We start from the raw sequence: 21,988 nt of genomic DNA on the forward strand, positions 1-21,988 counted from the left end.
TTTTTGTTTGTATATATACAACATGCACTTTTTTTGAAAAAAAAAAATAAAATTGGACATTTCCCAAGGAGTTGCCACATCATCGTATCGTACGGAATATCAGACGTTTCTTTGCCGAAGTCAAAGATAAAGATTTAAAAGCTCGCATCACAGAGGACATGTTGCTGGCATTGCCTACAGCTTCCAAAGATAATTAGTTTTGAATTTTCTTTTAATTCAAAATTGTTTACAATTTTTTTTTATTTATTTAATAATTAACCTGTTATACATACATATATACATATTTTAAATACAAATTTATTATTATTTAGTTAAGTAGATAATGTTAGAAAATAATAATAAAAATAAAGAAATATTTTTCAAAATACCTGAAATTAAACCCAAACAACTTTTATAGTTTCTACGATTGAAAAGCGTCTACAAGATTTGCAAAGAAAACTATCGGAAATTGCTGAAATACCAAAAATTCTCTCCTCCACTTTGGCAACCGTATCACAGACTTTCGATAAACTTACCACAACACTGCCACCACCAATTGCCCCAACACATTGCCGCCATCATTTCCCAAGCGGAAATGAGTATTGCCCTCATTTTTATGGAAATGAGCAGAGACGCAAATTGTCCTACGATGAAGATGTCTATGATTTCGAATTAAGTGACGAGGCGGATGGAGTTGATGCAGTAGATGAAGATTTCGATGCAAAACAGGCATATTTGCAGCTTAAACGTTATGCGGCAAAGCATAGAAAGTCAAAGGATGTTACACCGGAATCAGATTATGCATCGGAAAGCAATTACCAACCAAACGATACAGACTGCAAGGACCAAACTGATTTGGCGAGTGCAAATGATGGCGATGATAATGACGTCACCGATGACGATTACAATTACGATGACAATGACAATGCTGCCGTTACCACTTCCAATGATGAGGATGATGACTCTGAAAAAAGCTGTGACATGTATGAAGAGTTTAACTTGTCTGTGCTTAAAATTCCTTTGGGTCATGTCAACGATGAATACGATATTAAAGAGTATGCAGATGATGATGATGATGAAAAAGATAGCGCTGATGATGAGGATTTTTTAACAACCACTTTTACATGGAATTTACGCAACAAACCAAAACTACAAATAACTGACAGTGATGAAAATGACAACGTTAATAAACGAGACAACGACGATGAAGGCGATGATAAATTATATGTTTCACAACCAAAATCCTTGAACGAATCCAAGGACATTTTATGCCAAAAACAACACTCAAAAGCTGATACACCAGAAAAGGAACAAAAGGTGTGTTATAGTAGTTTTTATATTTATTGAGAATTTAAGGGAGAATACTTTAATATTTAAAAAGGATACAAAAAAATGTTATATAAAAGCTAGAATATCGCAAAGTTTACAACATATCTTTCTAATTATAAACCTACAATAGTATTCTTGAGTTTCAAAAATTCTAAACTGGATATTCCTTATTTTTGGAAAGCTAAAATTATAAGTTTCCCTTAACATCATCCAATGGAGTGTGGATTCTGCCAGTTTCAGTGATTTCCTATCCATATCTATATATATAAAAAAATGAAATGGTCCATGTATGTAATGGCATCACGTGAGAACGGGTGGAGCGATTTGTCTGATTTTATTTTTATTCGATTTTAGGATATGGTTTGTAAAGAAAAAAAATTCGGAAATTTTAATATTTAATATATTGCCTTCTTTTCACTTCTCACTGTTCTTAATAAGATACATTTTTTGGATAAACTTGAAGAACTACATTAGTAAATAGCTACCGGGCGGTTATCTAGTTTAATAGAAATATGGGGGATTTCATGTCAAGTGAACCAACTTGTGAAATCGATGTCTTCCGATCGGGATAAAATTTACACCAAGGTTAGTCCTATTGGATTCAGACACAATTTTTCAACAATATCGGTGGAGAACTTTTTGAGTTAGAGGGGGTCAAAATTTGTCATTTTAGGCAAAGCAGGTGATTTTTCTTAGCCGTGTAACTTATTACCTTTTGTTCTTAGCAAAATGTGGCCCAAATAGTTTAGATCGCTATTTCTTCAATCTATCGAAAAAAAGTAAAAAATTTTGAAATATTTTTTTCTAAAATCAAAATCAAATTTTTGATTTTTTTATTCAAAATGGGCCCTTTTTTCTCAAAAGAAAGCTCAGATATTTTCCTTAAAGACCTATTTGGTCGCTTAGTGGAATGCGAGTTGAATATCTACCATAATAAATGTTTTGTAACTCAAAACATAAAATTTTTGACTTTTTTTGCAAAATCGAAAACTTTGTTGACTTTTTTTTCAAAATGGGCCGCTGTTTTTAATTTTTTTTGCTTGCCTCAAAATGGGCGGTATTTCATAAATGGGCGTGGCAGCACCAATAAAAAGTAAATAGTTATTTACGAATATCCCATACAAAGGAAATAGTTATTTTCAAATATCTGGAAGTCTTCAAACTTTCTCCGAAGAGCACCTTTAGTATTTTACATGGGCGGTATTGAATTAGTGGGTGTTTCACCAAACATATACAGTAAATAGTTATTTTCGAATACCTGGAGTACTATACTTCAAACTTCATATGACTCAATTTCTTATCTCTGCATCATCGAAAAATGGGAGGGATCGGAACTGGGGTTGACTTATCTACCAAACAAAGTAAGTAGTTATTGCTAAAAAACTCGAGAGCCAGAATTGCAGGACTTATCAAGCTTTGTTCGAATAGCTCACTTATCATTTTACATAAAGTGTCCAGAAATGGTAGGGATTATAATATACCGGACGACACTTAATATTAGACACGAACCGGATGATATACGTCTGAAACAATAAATTAAATGGAGAAAAACTGCGTTTTCAGTTTTTCATTTCGTGATCCTATTTCCTTTTAAAAGGACTTCAAATTTTCAGAGTAAATTTTTAAAGAAATGTTTTAAAATACTTCTGATCATCCTACTATGTCAAATTTGTTGTCAAATGATCAAGAAGAGTTGTAAAATATTTCGTATTATTTTATCCTGTAAGGATCCAAAGATTCAAAAATGTCCTTTCAAATTTTTATCCTTGGATATCCTTTTAGATTTCCAATAATTTTTTTTTTAAAAATAATGAGTTAAAGATCCAAATATTGAATACTACATGCCAAAATTTCATCCTTCTATCTTAACTACTTAAGTGTTAAAAAATATTTTAAATTTGAATTATTTAATTTTTTCTATTTTATTTTAATATTTCATTCGAAAAAAATAAAAAAATCCGTTGGAAAAGCAAGGAAGAAGACTTATTAATAAACAAGTAAAATGGTATAGTCGGGCAAATGAATTATGGACCAATCGTCAAAAAATTTGGTGGGATGAATTGGGAATATATGAAACATATTTGTATTGAATTTTGTTTGGATACTGACATATTTCAGAGATTTATGTATATTAATGACATTTTCGAGAATGTTGCTTATATGGGAGCTATGGAATATTGTTGACCGATCGTCACGAAATTTGTTCGTGAGAGTTCGGCTTACATAAAACTTAATTGGGCTGAATTTGGTTTAAATATGTTTATAATTAAGATATTTATGAGAGCTTCAAATAGGCCAATTGTATGGGGCTAGGATAAATAATGGGCTGATTCTAACCAAATTCAATAGCCTTTGTCCTTGGGGCAATATAAAGGTTTGTGCCAAATTTTGTCGAATTATCTTTAAACCTGCGACCTGTAGTTTGATTACAAGGTTTACATGAATGGACGGACAGACATCGCTTAGTCGACTCAGAAAGTGATCCTGAGCAGATTGGTATACTTTAAGGTGGGTGTTGGGACAATATTTTTGTAAGTTGCAAACAACAGCCCTAACCTGTTAACCTAACCTATGGTGGTGTAGGTTATAAACATGCACTTTTCTTGATAAAACTTTTTTGTATACTAATAATTGTTTTTTTAATATTTTAATTTGAACTTTATATATATAAAGGATGAAATTTTGACGTTTAGTATAGAATATTTGGGTCATTAACGCACTATTTTTTTAAATGGAATTTATTGGCAATCTTAAAGGATATTAAAGGATAAACATTTTAAAGGACATTTTTGACATCTTTTGATCCTTACAGGATAAAATTAAGATAATACAAACTATTTTACAACTCTTCTTGTTCTTTTGACATGCAATTTGTCATTGTTGGAATAGCAGGAGTATTTTTAAATATTTTTTGAAAAATGTAATTCTTTGAAATTTTGAATTCCTTAAAAAAGGACACATGATCACGAAATGAAAAACTGATAACACAGTTTTTCTCCATTAAATTTATAGTTTCAGACGTATATCATCCGGTTCGTGTCTAATGAATTTAAATAATTAATTTCGTATATCTGGAGAACCGTAACCGTAAAAGTATTTAAACTTTGTATGAATAAATTTCTCATCACTGTACGGAGTTTAGCTGGAATAGGAACTGTGGGTGTGGGCCCTTCAATACAAAGTACTTAGTCAATTTTGAATATCTGGATTACTAAAACGGCAAGACTCTTCTTGCCCGAAACATCTTTATATATTTTTTCGTAATTTGTCTCAAAACGGGCGGGTTTTTAGTAGTTGACATGAAACTTCACATAAAAAATAATTAGATATTATCGAGTATCTGGTGAGCTGTATTGGAGAAAGTTGTAAAACTTTGAAGAAAAAATTTTCTTGGAACAAAATTTTAACTTCACAGTAGAGTTTGATTTTCATGAGCAACTCATTGAGCAGTTTCTGCATTTAATTTATTTTTCTTAATTAACAGTTGATATATATCTCATCACTTAAACAATACTTTACCTTATTTTAATTTTCTTATATTTTCCATTTCATCTTATATGTATTTTTTTTTCTGTTTTTTCATAGCTGGACAAATTGGAACGTTCATGGCCTTGGGCAGATCGTGAGAAAATCATTTACAAGTAAATTTATTCATTAGTTTTGTTATTTTTAATTTTATCTCGTTTTTGCATTTTTCTATCTAAATGAGCGTTTATTATTTAATGTGTTTTTGTTTTTGTGTACTTTTGCAGACAATCAACTTGCCATTTGGTGCCACATAAACCATTGGGTTTAATTGAGAAACGCATACAATTGCTGGTCAAACGTAACCTTTTGGAGCACATAAACAAAACCAAGAATCCGCAATAATTTCCAGAGCAAATGAGAGCAAAAAGTTAGTTGTATGAGTACATAGTATAATTAATATTTAATTTTAATTAACGCTGAATGCTGCCCTTTTTATCAAAATGTATTTAGAATATTCATTCGAAATTTATCTGGTTGTAAGATGTTATTTTTCTGGTAAAATTAAATAAAAATAAATATTTAGATTTATAAAGAAATGCTGAGTGAGTGGGCTTTTATTTAAACAGAAGTTAAACTCTTGTTATAAGGAATAAATAAATTTGATTCTGCATTTGAGGAAATAAATATTTATAAAGAAATGCTCTCTAAATTCTCATCACTTTTTTGAAACAATTAACCAAAACGTAGGTAAGAATAATATTTAAAGACATACAAATTTGTTCATTAAATCTTTTTTGTATTGACTTAAATAATAGTTAAGTGTAGCTCCCCTCTAGGAGATCCGCACCTGGGTTGTCTCAGCTATTACTTCTTTTTATTGAATAAAAAGCTGCTAATCTATTGAAGAAAATGTTTAACGAATATATACTTTTTTCATTGAGATCTTTTTCTCCAATATTTTTCTTTACATAAACAATTTTATAAAAGTTTAACTTAGAAATAAATTTATTCGATTATTCGACAATTATTGATCGAATAATTTTTTATTCTGTGTGGATTCTTTTATGAAAAAATTTAATTTTTAATATTTTCCCCGTTTTAGGAATTTCGTTATTTAAATTAAGACAGTGCCAATGGTCTGCTGGTCTTCAATTATTTCAACACATGTTCCATTGTTTTCAGAATTATACTGGTTTTATATTTTATTTGGATTAAATATGTTAAGAAAATACAAAATGTCACTGAAGCAATTTCTATCCGCAACTTAATTTTGTTATAAATACAATAATATAATCGTTCCTCTAGGACAATGTGTAAACTATTCTAGTTATTTTTCATATTCTTAAGTGACACTTCACTCACAAGTTAAAGTGCATAAAATATACATATTTTTTTGTTGAAAAGTTTCCATAAAAAAAGCTAAAGAAAAAAACATTGGATAACATTTTTATTATCCATATATTATACAGTATTATATTTATGTATATTTGAAGTATGTACATGATGTCTTGTGCTAATATTTTAGCATCTTAATACGAGTATAAGTCAAATACAGTAGAACAGTGCTAAAACTAAAACAACAACTAAATGACAATTAATTGTCAAATAATGGATGTAACTAGTTGCCGCTAAGTAGTAAATTGTTTGATATCAAGTGAATTGCTTGATGTTACAAGAAACTAAACAAATTTAATTAAGAGTAGCGTCACAGTAAAAATACATTAAGATTTAGAGGGCAAAATATAAATAAATTAAAATATTCCTTTAAAGATAGTCAAATTGGCGCTTAACTGCATTTTTGTGTACCCTACACCAACATGTGATGGTATAATGCGTTTGTACAAACATTTGTTAGTAACGTCCAAAAACATTAGTCTAACACCCACCTTAAAACAATGTTCGTCCGTCTGTTTGGTTGCTGAGCTGGCTGTCCATGTAAGCATTGTGTACGCACAATTTCAGCCCAGGGGCGAAGCCTATTTTAATTTCAAACTGTCTGAAATCGTTCCATTATTTCATTTAACCCCCTTATAGGTCATACATGTTTAATAGGTATCTACCCAAATTTCACTCCAAATAAGTTTTATTAATACGGAATTCATGGCTCCTAGTTATATGATGATCGGTCCATAAGTAGTCATAGCTCCCAAACAAGGTCATCTTCCGAAAATCATAGAGAATACGTATTAATTTTTTAAATAGTACATCATGTTTGCTTTGTGTCTTTGCGTTTTAAAGTTACAGCGAAAATTGTAAATATAGTACATTTTTGATTGTAGCAATCTGTTTTAACTGACTTTAGCTGTGGTTTGTTGTTTTGCATTGATGAGTAGTTTTAGCATAATCATTATACACAGAATCAATAAATATTGCTTTCGAACACATGTATACACGTACAAACATATTAAGCCCTAACAGCGAAAATATCTTAACCAATAATATATTGGATTTTTATGACGTTACAATTTTATAGCAAATATAAATCGGTTTATATCGCGATGTGCATTTACGGACGATGCATCGTCCGTATTAAGCGCCGTTAAGCGCCAATATATTTACATTGAATTAATTTATACAAACAATCACTAAAATGTTTCTCTTGTAATATTTTTTGTATGTACTTAAGATATTTTCGCGGTTAGGGCTAGATATGTAAACTAAAAATTTACAATATATAAAATACATAAGTATTTGATGATGACAAATATAATAAAATATTTTCTTTTAGCAAATCAATTTGTTGTCGTGAACAAATTTTAACTAAAGTTTTGTAAAAATACAACCTATATCGTTAGTTTAATGTACAAATGAGCTAAGAACACTTCTGTGAAATATTTAAAGAAATTTTTTGAAGTTATAAAATTATATTTTGGATGATAAAATTGTAATTCTTTAAAATATTTTAAAGCTCATAGGATTTTGGAAACTAGCAAAAAGCTTTCATTTGACTCTAATTTTGATAGTATTGATACATCACGGTAGTTGGATATACCGCGATTCAAGCAAGCAGCAGGATTCATCCAAAAGCAATGAAAATCATTTTTGCACCGAATAATTACATGCGATGAAAAATGGTTCCATTACGATAATCCAAAGCGTAAAAGCTCGTATATGATGCCGGCCAACCAGCCGAATCGACACTAAAGAAAAATATACATGGCGTTAAGGTAATTCTTTCTATTCTTACCAGACATCACGGGGAACCTGTACAGAATGCAACTGATTCGTTTAAAGCATTGGCGGAAAAACCCCCAGAATATGCGGCTATAAAAGAAATCGTAATATTGTATAATGACAACGCTAGGCCACATGTTGCAATAGCTGTTAAAATGTATTTAGACTGAAGTGGTTGGTAAGTTTTGCCTCAACCACTTTATAGCCCAGACCGTGTCCCGTCAGACCACTATTTGTTTCGATCGATGCAGAACGCTCTCTCTAAGATACGTTTCAACCGTTCTTTTTCTCATTAGCAATTTTCAATATTAGCAGTTCTTTTGGCTCGGAATGCATATGTTGCCAGAAATATGGGAAAAGGTCATATCTAATAATGGCCAATACTTTGAATACAATTATATTGCACTAATGTTTCGAAATAAAAGCTAAACATTTGAAAAAATTCCGCATTTTTAAGTCATATACCCAATAAAAAAAACTGAGCAATTTTAAAAATCAATGAATTTTGTTTTCACTTGTTACAATATAATTTGCCGTCAAGAACTATTACCATAATTTATAGGGTTTAACCCTCTAACCGGCCAATTTTATTTTGAAAAAAATATACCAGATTATTGTTTGAAAAAAAGTGGGTCTATACCCTAGGTCTCCACGTAGCAATATTTATTGCTGCAATTGTCAAATTTGATTGCGTCAATAAAATTCGCGAATGTAGACCGCAAATTGCCATATGTAGCAATCCATTGCGCAATGATTGCTCTACTGATTGCCTGAGCAATTATTGCTAAGCAATAAGCTGTCAGTTCAGTTGTCATTAATGTAAAATTTCATATTTCTATGATTCGGTGCGATTAATTCATACATATTTAATTTATTTAAGATACAAAAGAAAAAAAAACAATGAAATTAGTGAAAAAAATCATTCAACGCAAAATAAACCACTGTTTTTCATAGAACATCTCTCGTTGAAAATTTTTTATTTGTGACGAACTTTTTCTCCACCTAAAGCAATCAGCAATCACTCTGCTGTTGTTCTGCCGACGTTATTGTTTGAGCTTAGCAATAAAAATTGCTACGTGGAGACCTAGGGATAAGGCAGCTATGACTAATTGTGGAACGATCATCGCAAAATTTGGTGAGGAGAGTTCGGCTTATATAAAACTTATTCTTGCTGAATTTGGTTTGGATGTTTATATAACTAAGATATTTATGAGAGCTTAACTATTTTCAGATAGGGCAATCGTATGGGGGCTAGGAGAAATAATTAACCGATTCTAACCAAATTCAATAGGCTTCGTCCTAAAAGCACTTTTACCAAAATTCGACTCAGAAATTGATCCTTAGCTCATTGGTATACTTTAAGGTGGGTGTTGGGACAATATTTCTGCACATTACAAACATCAGCAATAACCTAATATACCCTACCCACAATGGTGGTGTAGGGTATAAAAAACAAAAGACAAGAGCACGTTCATGTTTATTACAATAAGTAAATTGTTTGTCTCTTTACACATATTTACCGGAAAAAATAAGCAAATAAAGCAACATTACATAAATTTAAGATACCCCGACTTGAGGCAGGCTTGCCGGTTAGAGGGTTAAAAATATCCAAAGTCTAGTGACTCCAAATTTATGCTCGATTTAATCTGTATTATAACGAAAAAACTCTTGTAAGTTTCAAAGCTTATTTTTAAATTTTTAACTTTTAAATACCATAACTTTAATAGTTAAAAGATTAGTAACCTAAGATAACGGATTCACTGTTTTCTTCTATGGTCTACCGATATGTGTTAACCAAAAGAAATACAAGCCATTTGAATTCATTCATATAAATGTCGACTCATGTTGTTCTTTTATAAAAGTTCACTTGTAAATGGGGCGAACAAAAAACAAACAATTTATAAATTGTTATTGACAATAGGCTTTAAAACCACTTAACGAAAACATAATTTTTTACACGCATTTTCCTTTTTATAAGGACTAAGTGCACTTTTGTTGCAAGTGTGTATATTAGGATTGCTTCAAAAAAGTAGTATATTTTCCTTATATGCACAGACAAAATTGATTCGTGGTGGCAACCGAATTTGGTAAAATACAATTATTAACTTCTTCTAGCTTGCCTGATCCTCGTCTTGGAGAAACTAATGACTTGCAATTACTGAGCAATTTACATTTCTATGACTGCTTTATAATAGACATTTAATCTGATAAATCGTCCTTTTTTACCAAATTCATAATTATCTAAATCATTATAAAACTCTTTATAAGCCTTTGAATGATAACATTTTCGGTAATTCAAATCGATTTAAACTATTTTTTTTTCTTCATTCAAATTCTTTGTTTAATCTCTTACAAAATAAATGAAGGATAATGCAAGAGTGCCTCAAGGCATGCATTACAAAACACAAATTATCTCAAAAGGAAATTATAATTTATTTTTTTTGCTTTAACTGTGACTTTAGTTACAGATTTGTTAATATTTCCCTCGAAGGTCGATATGCATTCTGACTTTTAGTTTTTGTTCTGTCAGATGTTTTGTGAGTGATGAAATTGTGTGTATTTTTTTTTAAAAAAAAATCAATGTTGTATTAAGTTTTTGTCGCCCGATCTATTCGAAATATTTTTTATTAGTTCTTTTTCATTAGTTTTTCGATAAAATTGTATCATAATTATTATTTTTTTTACACCTAAACTGCCAACAATGCCTTGAGGCACTCTTCACCTTTTTGTACCTGGTTAATTTGCAAATTAGTTTCTGATTGCTGTTCTGAGTTTATTGGGTCATAATTACCCTAACAAATATTATTCACAATTTTTTTTTTAGCTTTTTAAAGTTTGCGGGTTAGAGAGTTAAGTACGTATGTATTTGTAAGCGAACATGGTAAGTATATATAGGGGCTTAAAGTAGGGCACCATCGAAGTTTTTAAGCACGTGCCATTTTTGTTGTTTCCCAACCAATATCAAAAATTTTTATATTTTTGGACATGCTTGCGTGTGCTTTTTTTCTTTTATAATTTCTGAGTTATAGGAATTTCAAAATTGAAATTTTAAAATTTTGCCATACCTTGGTCCGCCTTTTGATTCCGAAAATAAAGGATTTTCAATCTAAAAACTAAAAAAATAGTAAAATGTTGGGCGAAAAGGTGACATAATTCTTTTTTCATTAAAAAAAACATTCTGTAAGAACATATCGCTCATTAGCTGCAACAACATCATAATTCAAAAACAGTCATTTCGAGAAAAACGGCTTTCAATGTTTTATGAAATTTTACTATTTTTTAAATAAATTTTCAACAAATCATGCGATTTCAGAAATAAAACCTGATTTAAATAGTAGATGTTAATATCTTTCCAATCTGTATTTAAGTAAAATTTTTACTAGTCAAATATACGAGAAAACATGAATTATAATTTTGATGTTTACGACAAAAAGCACTCTAATACAAAAAATAATTGACTTTTTTTAAAACTGATAAAACTATATGAAATACTAAAGAACGGCGCATATTTTGTATTACTCAGTTCAAAAAACCCGGATTTTGAGTTATGACGTTGTTGCAGCAAATGAGCGATATAACAGTTTTATGTTTTTCTGTAAGGTATCTTTACGGAGAACATTTTGGTATAAAAAATATGTTCTATTTTTCGAATATTGGGCCACATTTTCCAAAATCCCAAAGCTGGAATCCGAAAACGGAAAGCAGCTTGTGAACCTTGATATGTTCCCTATTTATCTACAAAGCATTATCCCAGACCCGAAGGAAATGTGGACCCTATGGTCAAAATTGCAAAAATACCATTTTAGGGATTTTCGCTCCAATTTTTAGAAATTGCGGGATTCCCTTTGACAAGTTTTTTACACTTTGTTATTTAGAATGTCAAATTTAAAAAACGTTGAAAATTCCATTTAGTTTTGCTAATAAATAACGATTTTATTACATATTACATACAAATATTAGGACCAATTTGATCCGAACAAATTTCATTTGTTTAGATAAAATTGGTCACTATATTTTGATATCAACTATGCGATTAGAAAATTTTTTCCCTAAAATTTAATTTTACATAAAAATAGGCGTTATTTAGATGGATCATTTATTTATTTTTTTTTCATTTAAAATATTTGATGTAAAGTTAGTTTTAAAAAGTATAAATTCCTTACACATCTTCTTAGAAATTTTTTTAGATAACTTAAAAAGAAAAAAGTATTTTTTTCCCCAAAAAATTAGCAAAAAATCGTCTTGTTAAAATTTTTTAAATTCAAATTAATATAACTTTGGACTTAGTCACTATTTTTGATCAATTCTCTTAATATTTGACACATGTAGTTGTTGTTAGTCTAATAAAAAAATCGGGAAATATTTGGATCCGCTGTTATCAAAAAACTGGGTTGTTGAAATTGTTGAAAATTTGTAATGGGAACCGATTTCCAACCGATATTTTTTATTGCAAATAAACAATATCCATTTTATTAATGAAGTAATCTTTAATTTTAGTTGGAAACTTTGACAATATTTTTTGTGTCCATACAAACGAAGTCACCCCAATATATGAGCGTCTTTCAATGGAAAAAATATATCGATTTTTACATAATATTCAACTAAAAGTACATATGCATGCGGATAAAATGCAGGACAATCATTAACATGCATTTAACGTAAAAAGGAAGTGTTTAATAATTTTACAGCAGACAGAAACCTTAAGCGGAATACGTAATCATAAATAAAAGTATAACTAACTATTATAATATTTACTAAAAATTATATCCTTTAAAAAAATTATGTGAACTTAATGAGACGGAAACTGTGGTTGCAAGTAGGTATTAAGTATTTAATAAATTTACAGTATTCGATATACATAAACATTCTGTATTCAGAAGTGTTACATAATTAAGGCTAAATTGTTAATAATTTTAAATCTGTCAACACTAAAAATCATTCCACTGCTCTTCTCAAATTGCTTATGTTTAAAACTAATTAAAAAACTAACCACTATTATAGTTAGTATTTGCTCATTTGTATATGAATGTCCCGCAAAATTCCATTAAAATATCTAAACTTCAAACCACTACAACTTGTTTGAAAAATACGAGTATTTACTTGTAACTAAAAACAATATTTAAAAGTTTTAATAAATAAAAGTTTAAAATCATGTACCACACGAACATTGTACAAACATTAACACAGTGTTCTTTCCGCTATACGAGTATCCTGTCATCAACTTGACAGATGTTTCATAATTGTTTTGTCGCTCGTGGAAACGGGGTGCAACAGATTGTGGTTAAAAATCTGTGTTGTCCACAAAGAAATAAAGTTATTATTATTACTTTCATTTATATTTCCCTATGGAAATGACCTTGTTATTAATTTCCTTGAACGTTATGAATTATATACATTTATATGAATTTTTGTTTATCTTTTAGGGACACAAAAATATGAAACAAATGCTGGTTGTATTTTAAAAGTATTACGATTAGCCAACAAGAGAAGACATATCGATTTACTCAGAATTACCCTTTATACCCTACACCATAATTTTTGATATTTTGTAACACCCAATTATAATGGCTTTTCATGAAGTGGTGGTTAAGGTCTGTGTACATCTGTGTTACAAATACTCAAAACTAAGTTTCTGCAATAAATTGTTGTTTGTAGTGTCCAAAAAAACTCCAAAAAAGTATGTTTTTGAAATTAAAAAAGGCGCGATTCGTAACATATGGCGTATCTTCTGAACGCAGTTTTTTGCCTTTAATAACTTATTTGCCTTTTTGAAGTATACATATCTGTCATTTATTCTCACGCTGTCCAGGAGACTAAACTTACGAGTAATTCCAGCCTGTAAAGTTGCAACGGATATAACGTTCTGCATTTATTATACACAACATTTCTCTCGATTTGAATTCCAGAGACCAATATCTTGAACAGTAATGTCTACATTTCACCAGTAGCCAGTTGTCCAACAGGCTACCATCCCGACATTAGTACCTTATTGGATGGTGATACTCGTTTGGTCCTAAGGGACTTTAACGCTCGTCATCAGCTCTGGCACTCTAGTCTTGAGGAAGACTAGAGAGGAGCTTCGCTGCCGGAACAGATTAACGAATCCACTTTCTGCACACTAAAAGATTATAGGTAATTGCGCTAGTTTGCGAGGTATCACCATAGCGAGTCCTGGTCTAATTAACTCCACAACTTGGCGTGCAGTTATTTCTATAGTGAGACCTCATTTCCCAGCAGAAGCAGCGGGACTCGCAGATGAGCGTGATGACACCCTGACGACCCTAGGATCGCCCAGCTAAACCGCAATATCAGCAGGTCTATAAAGGAGGACAAGCGAAACAAATTTTTGGATCATTTGAAGAACTGCAATTTATGTTCTGGAGTTGGAAAGTTGTGGTCCATCAACACAGCTAAGCCTTCAAAGGCAATATGACCTGACGGGATATCCACGCTATTGCTAAAACACCTAGGCGAGAGGGAGTACCTGAAAATGGTTTTTAACCTATCAGTAAAATCGAACAGTCCGATTTCCATCCAGTCACCTGTAGCGAAGAAACTACCAGAAGTTCGATGGATTCCGTAAGATGCACAGTACCACCACAGCATTATCCGCCATAGTCACTTAGATCTCATAGGGCTTAAATCAGCAAATACTTTGTGAACGGACTATCCTAGTGGCACTTGACCTTCGACACTTTCAGTCACGCTACACTCTTCCTGGACATTCTGCAGTCCACAATGTTCAACAACACGAAGAGATGGATAGTGAACTATCTGAGTGGCAGGCAGTCGTTCGTGGAGTTTAGAGACAAATGCTCAAAAACCCGTATAGTTAAACAAGGAGTCCTTCAGGGCGGGGTTCTGTCGCCGCTCCTGTTTAACTTCTACCTCTCTAAACTCCCAGTACCCCCACACGGCGTGGAGTAATCACATATGCGGAAGACTGCACGTAACCTGCAGTTATTACCAACAAAGTCATCGGCACCATCAGGACGAAGTAGGTAAAACTAAACTTAGGCATCATGGTGGACGGTGTACAAATTCCGACAGTGAACCACCCAAAAATCTTGGGTGTCACTTTGATAGCCACTGCAAAGTCCTCAAAGCTCTAGCCGGCAGTACTTGGGGTATGGACACAGAAACCTTGCTAGTTATCTACAAGACGATTGGTCGGACAGTGATCAACTATGCTGGTCCAGTGTGGTCGCCTTCTTTGAGCGATACTGAGTGGAGAAATATTCAAAGCTGTCAAAACGCAACCTTATGGTTGCGTTTCAGGCTGCCTTCAAATTACCTCCGAACACCACGAGGTTCTACCGGTCAAGAAACACAACGTCATGTTGACGCAACGCAAAACCAAAAACTTTGTTGACTTTTTTTCGAAATGGGCAATCTTTTTAGTTTTTTTTTTTGCTCAAGAGAAAGCTCATATGTTTTCCTTCAAGACCTATTTAGTCGCTTAGTGGGATGCGAGTGCGATATCTATCAAAATAAATGTTTTGTAACTCAAAATATTTTTTTTTTCAAAATCTAACTTTTTTTATAATGGGCCCTTTTTTTAAATTTTTTTTTGCTCAAAAGAAAGCTTGGGTCTATTCCTTTAAGACCTATTTGGTCGCTTAGTGGGATTCGAGTGGGATATATAGCAAAATAAATGTTTTGTAACTCAAGATATACAATTTTTGATTTTTATTTTGGCAAAATAGAACTTTTTTTCCAAAATGGGTCATCTTTTTTAAATTTTGTTTTTGCTCAAATGAAAGCTTAGGTCCATTCCTTTAAGAGCTTTTTGGTCTCTGAGAGGGATGCCAGTGGGATAGTATCAAAATAAATGTCTTCAGCTACAAAATATTTATTTTGATAGATAGACCACTCGTATCCCACTAAGCATCCAAATAGGTCTTAAAGGAATAGACCCAAGCTTTCAAATATATGGGCTTTCCGTTGAGCAAAAAAAAAATTAAAAAGAGGGACCATTTCGAAAAAAAAAGTCAGCAAAGTTTTTGATTTTGCAAAAAAAGTCAAAAATTCCATGTTTTGAGTTACAAAACATTTATTTGGACCACTAAGCGACCAAAAAGGTCCTCAAGGAAAATATCTAAGCTTTATTTTAAGAAAAAAAAGGTCCCATTTTTACAAAATAATCAAAAAAAATTTTGATTTCGGAAAAAATATATTTAAAATTTTTTTTTTTTAAATATTTTTTTTTCGAAAGTTTGAAGAAATAGCTATGTATACTATTTGGGACACATTTTGCTAAGAACAATAGGTAATAAGTTACATGGATGAGAAAAATCACATGTTTGGCCAAAATGTTAAATTTTGACCCCCTCTAACTCCGAGAGTTATTGACCGATCTTGATGAAAAATTCGGAAGACATCAATTTTAAAAGTTTGCTCACTTGACGTGAAATCCCCCATACAGATTTTAAAAAATTCCCAAAAAGTCAATCGTACGTATACTTTAGTAACTGTGTGTATATACATATACCCTCATCCACCACTTATGGTGGTGGAGGGTATAAAAGGAATAATTTTCAATCGATTTCCAGCACGGCTTCTAGTTCTAGTTGCTAATGAATAAAATAAGGTCCATCTAATTGTCTAAATAAAATATAATTTTTCTTTCTTGTGAGTGTAAGTTTTCTTTTTGTTATAATCATGGCATCCAATTTACCCCCATTAACACGAAGTCTGGTTAGGTGCTAACAAATAGTTATACTGTCGTTTAAAATTATTTTTGTATGAAAACTGTCAGTATAACTGTTAGTTAAAACATAACCAGAGTTCGTGTTAATGGGGGTTAGTATTTATTTTCTTAACCAAATGCATATGCTACAAAATTTAAATTTTTACTTGGTTGTATTATGAAATGTTCTTCGCAAAACGTCAGACTGTCAGAAACAAACTTGAAAACATACACCTCTTAGCAGGTGTAAATGACGCTGTGTCTGCTGCCTAAAAACGCGAATAAAAAGCATAAATTATTAAACTCATTTTACCTTTTAGAGTTGCTAATCACTCAATTTTAACCTTTTCTACTCTAAAAAAATACAGCTGAAAACACTTTGCAACAATATGTTTCAAAAAGACTAATGAGTATAAAATCATTAATGATACATTTTTCGGTATCACATTACAAAAATTAGTATCCTAAATGTATGCTAATGGTATTTTAAAAAAGAAAAAAACTGACAATAAGAAAATTTTTGAATTTAATTTAATTAAAAAATTGTTATTCGAATGTTAAAATATATAAACAAATTTAATTAAAAGTTAGACATGCTTTTTCATATACATACTTACATACCAGCAAGGAAGTGCACTTGTACTTATAAACAAATAAACTTCAAATATTCTCTCATACACATACGACTTGAAATGTTATACACTAGGGTGGCTCTTATTTTGCACTTTTTAAATGTTCGATAATCCCAATAACCTAAAATTGTTCTAGAAACTAAATGCTGAACATTTTAGCAAATTCGAATAAATTTTAAGCAGGATTTCCGCTTACACCGTAATCGGCGCCGATTACTAAAACTGAAACTGAAAAAAGTTGGTGTTCGTCACCGTCTCGTTTCAGAATTGTTTTCGTTTCAGTTAGGTGCGTTGCGTTGCGGCATAAAACAGAAAAGAAATTATTTTTTAATTTTGGATGTCGCACATTAAATAGAATTATTTATTTTTGACCAAATCTATTATTTTTTCCTCTTACAATAAAGAAAATGTATTATACCCTACACCACCATAGTGTGTTTGTGTAGATGTTTGTAACGCCCAAAAATATTAGTCTAACACCCACCTTAAAGTATACCGATCGACTTAGAATCACTTTCTGAGTCGATCAAACGATGTCCGTCCGTCTGGTTGGCTGGCTGTCCATGTAAACCTTGTGCGCAGAGTACAGGTTGCAATTTTGAAGATATTTCGATAAAATTTGGTACATATTATTTTTTCGGCCCAACGACCAAGCCTCTTGAAACTAGCTGAAATCGGTCCATTATTTCACCTAACCCCAATACAAATGTCCTTCCGAAATTGGACTTTATCGGTTATAAATGTTTAATTTATAATTGTATCTCCACAAATTGCACTCCAAATAAGTTTTATATATACGACATTCATGTCACCAAATTTTGTTACGATCGGTTCATAATTAGTCATAGCTCCCATATAGACCCGCTTCCGAAAATCAGTTTGACGTGCATAAATGGCTTAAAAATGTTGGTATACTCACAAAATTCAACATAGTAAACTTTCATATGGACACAAATCACACGGCATAATTTCATGGTGATCGGTCAATAATTGGTCATAACCCCCATAAAAGGCCCACTTCCGAAAATCACTCAAAAATATAAATTATTGAAATTTTAAAAGAAAAATGTTTTTGCTCTTTTACTTAGTGTAGGGTATTATATGGTCGGGCTTGACCGTCCATACTTTCTTACCTGTTATTTTATTCATTTTGATTTTCTTTAAATTTGAAATAAAAACATAATTAAAATAATTTTGTTCCGACAGCACCGAAAACAACCTACTTGAAGTTGTTTTCGTTCCGGCCCCAAATGACTGGTTTTTCGTTACTGATCGGTGCTGTTTCGTTCCCAATTTTCGCTGCCGATATCTGAAGAGAATTTTTCTTCGGTGCAAATGTATGGAATTTCGTTTTCGTTGCCGATTACGGTGTATGCGGAAACGTAGCTTTAGAGGTTGCTCATAACACAAAAATATTCTGGAGTTTATACCAGAATATTATGGAGTTTAAACCAGAATATTCTAGAGTTGCGGGATTTTTTAAAATTTTTAGCTTTTATTTTGTAACATTTGTACAATATAAATTTATTCAAAGAATTGTCCATTGTTAGCTATGACCCTTTCCTATCTTCCTGGCAACATATGGATTCTGAGCCAAAAGAACTGCTCATCTTTTGAGGCCAAGAGCGAATAAAGCCAATTTCGGATACTCTATTCCAAAGTGAAGCGTATCCCAGACAGAGCGTTGTGAGACAAAATTTCCCAACTACTTCTTTCTAAATAGTTTTTAACATGTATTGCAACACGTGAACAACCGTTGTCGTGTTTGAATATTACGGATTCATGCCTGGCCGCATATTCTGGGCGTTTTTCGGCCAATGCACGCTTCAAACGAATCAGATGGCGAATACAGAGCATCGCCTTAGCGCCATGGATTTTTATCTTTAATATCGATTCGGCTGGTTGGCCGAGCTTCACATACGATCTCTTACTCATCGGGTTGTTGTAAAGGATGATTCGGTGCAAAACTGATTTTCTTTTACAGCTTACAATCATCATTTCAGACATACAAAATCGTCAGACATACAAAATTGTCTCTGTCTCTCGACTTCAATTTGTGTGGAACCCATTTTCCCTGCTTTTGGATGTATTCTGTTGCTAGCAAACGTTTTGAGTAGCTCCCAATGATTTTGCAAGCTCTTGTTGAGTTTGACACCAATCTTTATTGAGTAATGCCTCCAATTTTTGGTATTCAAACATTTTTGGTTGGCCCGACTTTTTGACTTTTTTTCAGAATGGGCCTTTTTTTTATTTATTTTGTTTTTCTCAAATGAAAGCTTAGGTTTTTTCCTGTTATGTAAAAAATGTAAAAGTACAAAATATGGGCCACCCTAGTGCATATACATTTACATTTAAATTAAAAATTTTCTTTCACACTTACCTTTTGAAACTGTAAACTTCTTAGAAATGTTAATTGAAAAATTTACTTGATTTTAAAATTGAATTTTATTATTTACTCTTGTTTTATCATTTAGTACATATTTCAATAAATTTGTCACCTTTTTCATTTATTCATTCTTTCTTTCTTTTATTACATATTATGTTTACATCTTTTAGTTTGTTTATCATGTTGTATGATTTTGGTATAAGTTTTACATAAAATTAAAAATTACATTTAAGTACGTATTTTTCTCGTTATTTTAAAATTCAGCATTAAATACTTAAATATAGAGCTTTGTAATTTACTTTCACACTTTTAAAGTAGTTGTTACAGTTACACATACATTCATGAGATTGTTTTTATATTTGTATTTTTCTATAGAAAATATTTAAATATTTAAACATTTACATACATTCACAGTGATACTTACATATAAAAATATTTATTGTTTTTAATTTAATACACTGCAGTTATCTGAATGCACTTGCCGTGGAGTAGTGGTATGGAGTGATGACTAACACAAGTATTGAATCCTTGTGAAATAGATTTTGGTTAATTTAGAGCAGTAATAAACTACAATACTTTATATTAATACAAAAAGTCATAGATAAATACACATAGATCTGAAACTTTCCTGTCAAAGACCTAACTCAGTTGTCAAAAACCTAAAATTCAAGCTGAATCAAAGTAATCTAATCTCTGAATACATGAGTAATTTATCTAAACATTTTTTAAGTCCTATATTTATAAATGCGGAGAATACCCACCATCGGATCGGATTTTCCATTTCTACTGGAAAATCCGATTCAACATTTGAACATTTTACTATACCTTGATTAGCATTTTTTCAAAGTATCGCTCATAATGACCGAATGCATTGTGGTTTAAACAATAACTAAGATCATATTGAAAAATTGATACCTTTAACAATATATTTTACAAAAAAGAAAAAAAGAAAAATTTTGTAGGAAAGAAATAACTTTTAGTTTTCTATAGAAAAACTTAAGAATATTTTAAAGAGAAAAACAGATTGGATACTGATTCGAATCTATTAAAAGTTATTTTGAATAATTTCAGTATTGGTTTTTAAGGGGTACCGGCTTTTGATCTAGTTCTAGAACAACTGTAACCAGACATATAACTATTATTTGGCCACATCCGTATAACGAGTGACATCTAGAACTAGTTTTGTTCTAGAAAACTTTACTTTAAAAAATCAAAATTTATTTGTCAAACACTTTTTAAATTCGGATGTGCCGAATCTTGTATATCCACCATTAATATATTCGGGTTAAATGGTTGCCACAAACATAATATTGTTAAAAATGTTGTACTATATGTACAACTATATTATTTCTCTGGGTTTAGTATTAGATGAATTTAATTGAGTTTTGTTAGATATATTACGAAAAAAAATATGAAAAACTGATTTTCCAAATCCTACTCAAGGAAAATTAAAAATACCGTTTTCCTTTATTGACTATCTTGTAACCAACATTGAGCTTAACAACTTTGCTGAACATAACTTTGCGATTTTCAAACGTTTAGATGGTCAAAAGTCACAAAAAATTAAAATTTTCCCTATACGATACTTCCTAACTTCAAATCGATATATTTCGACTCCTTGACCTGACCCAACAAAAATCCAGGACTATATAACTTTTTTTGACCGATATAACTTTTCCCGGTGGGCAAAAACTTGACTGCTCAAGAATTATTCCTAGGGATATTAGAATGGGGGCTAGGTGAAATCATGGACCGATAATACTCCTTTCGTTTGGACCCCATAGTGTTATCAACATACAGACGGACAGACATAGCTAAATCGTTCTAGAATCTTATGAGGAATATTTGTACTAATGTTGGTCTTCGACAAATATATTTATGTGTTACGAACGGATATATATATTTTTGATATGGGTATATATATTTTTGATAGATTTTATCGGATTTGTAATGGATTATTTGAATGCAATAAGTATTTTAAAAAATCTAAAAACATTTCTAACCCTATGTACATATTTCTATCAAACGCAAAATGAATTCAAGAAATTGTAATCTTTAAAATTTTTATAATTTCATTAACTGTTTCTCGGAACTGGTATCAAGTGTGACAGTTTTGATCATTGATGGAAGACATTGTTATTCAGCGCTTCCGTAAAACTGGTTCTGAGGACAATAATTTAAAGCAAAAATCATTGATTAAAGAACTGTACGGTTACTGCGTAACCCAATCCGAAAACGATAATGTTCGAATTTGTGTGCTAAATACATTGTAATTCGAAACAATTTTCTTTCGAATCGAATTAGGGAGTAACCCCCTGGTAGCTCAACAAA

The 21,988-nt window shown here is 31.3% G+C and overlaps 2 protein-coding genes across 2 annotated transcripts in view; both read left to right on the plus strand.

Moving 5' to 3' along the window:
• LOC135961058 (PDZ and LIM domain protein 7-like) overlaps positions 1-379 on the plus strand; it is a 35,226-nt gene extending 34,847 nt beyond the window's left edge. Inside the window, exon 6 of the mRNA XM_065512525.1 lies at positions 69-379. Within this exon, the coding sequence (XP_065368597.1) occupies positions 69-197 (129 nt within the window). The 3' untranslated portion in view covers positions 198-379. The remainder of the gene's footprint in view (positions 1-68) is intronic.
• On the plus strand, positions 379-5,260 carry LOC135961334 (RNA polymerase-associated protein LEO1-like; the record flags this gene model as incomplete). Its single annotated transcript, XM_065512830.1, has 3 exons — positions 379-1,296; positions 4,894-4,949; positions 5,061-5,260. Coding segments are annotated over 3 exons (1,092 nt in total), but the record flags the coding sequence as incomplete, so codon positions are not given.
• Between the last annotated feature and the right edge of the window lie 16,728 nt (positions 5,261-21,988).

The sequence above is a fragment of the Calliphora vicina genome, chromosome 5 (assembly GCF_958450345.1).
Source record: "Calliphora vicina chromosome 5, idCalVici1.1, whole genome shotgun sequence".
Lineage (NCBI taxonomy): Eukaryota > Metazoa > Arthropoda > Insecta > Diptera > Calliphoridae > Calliphora > Calliphora vicina.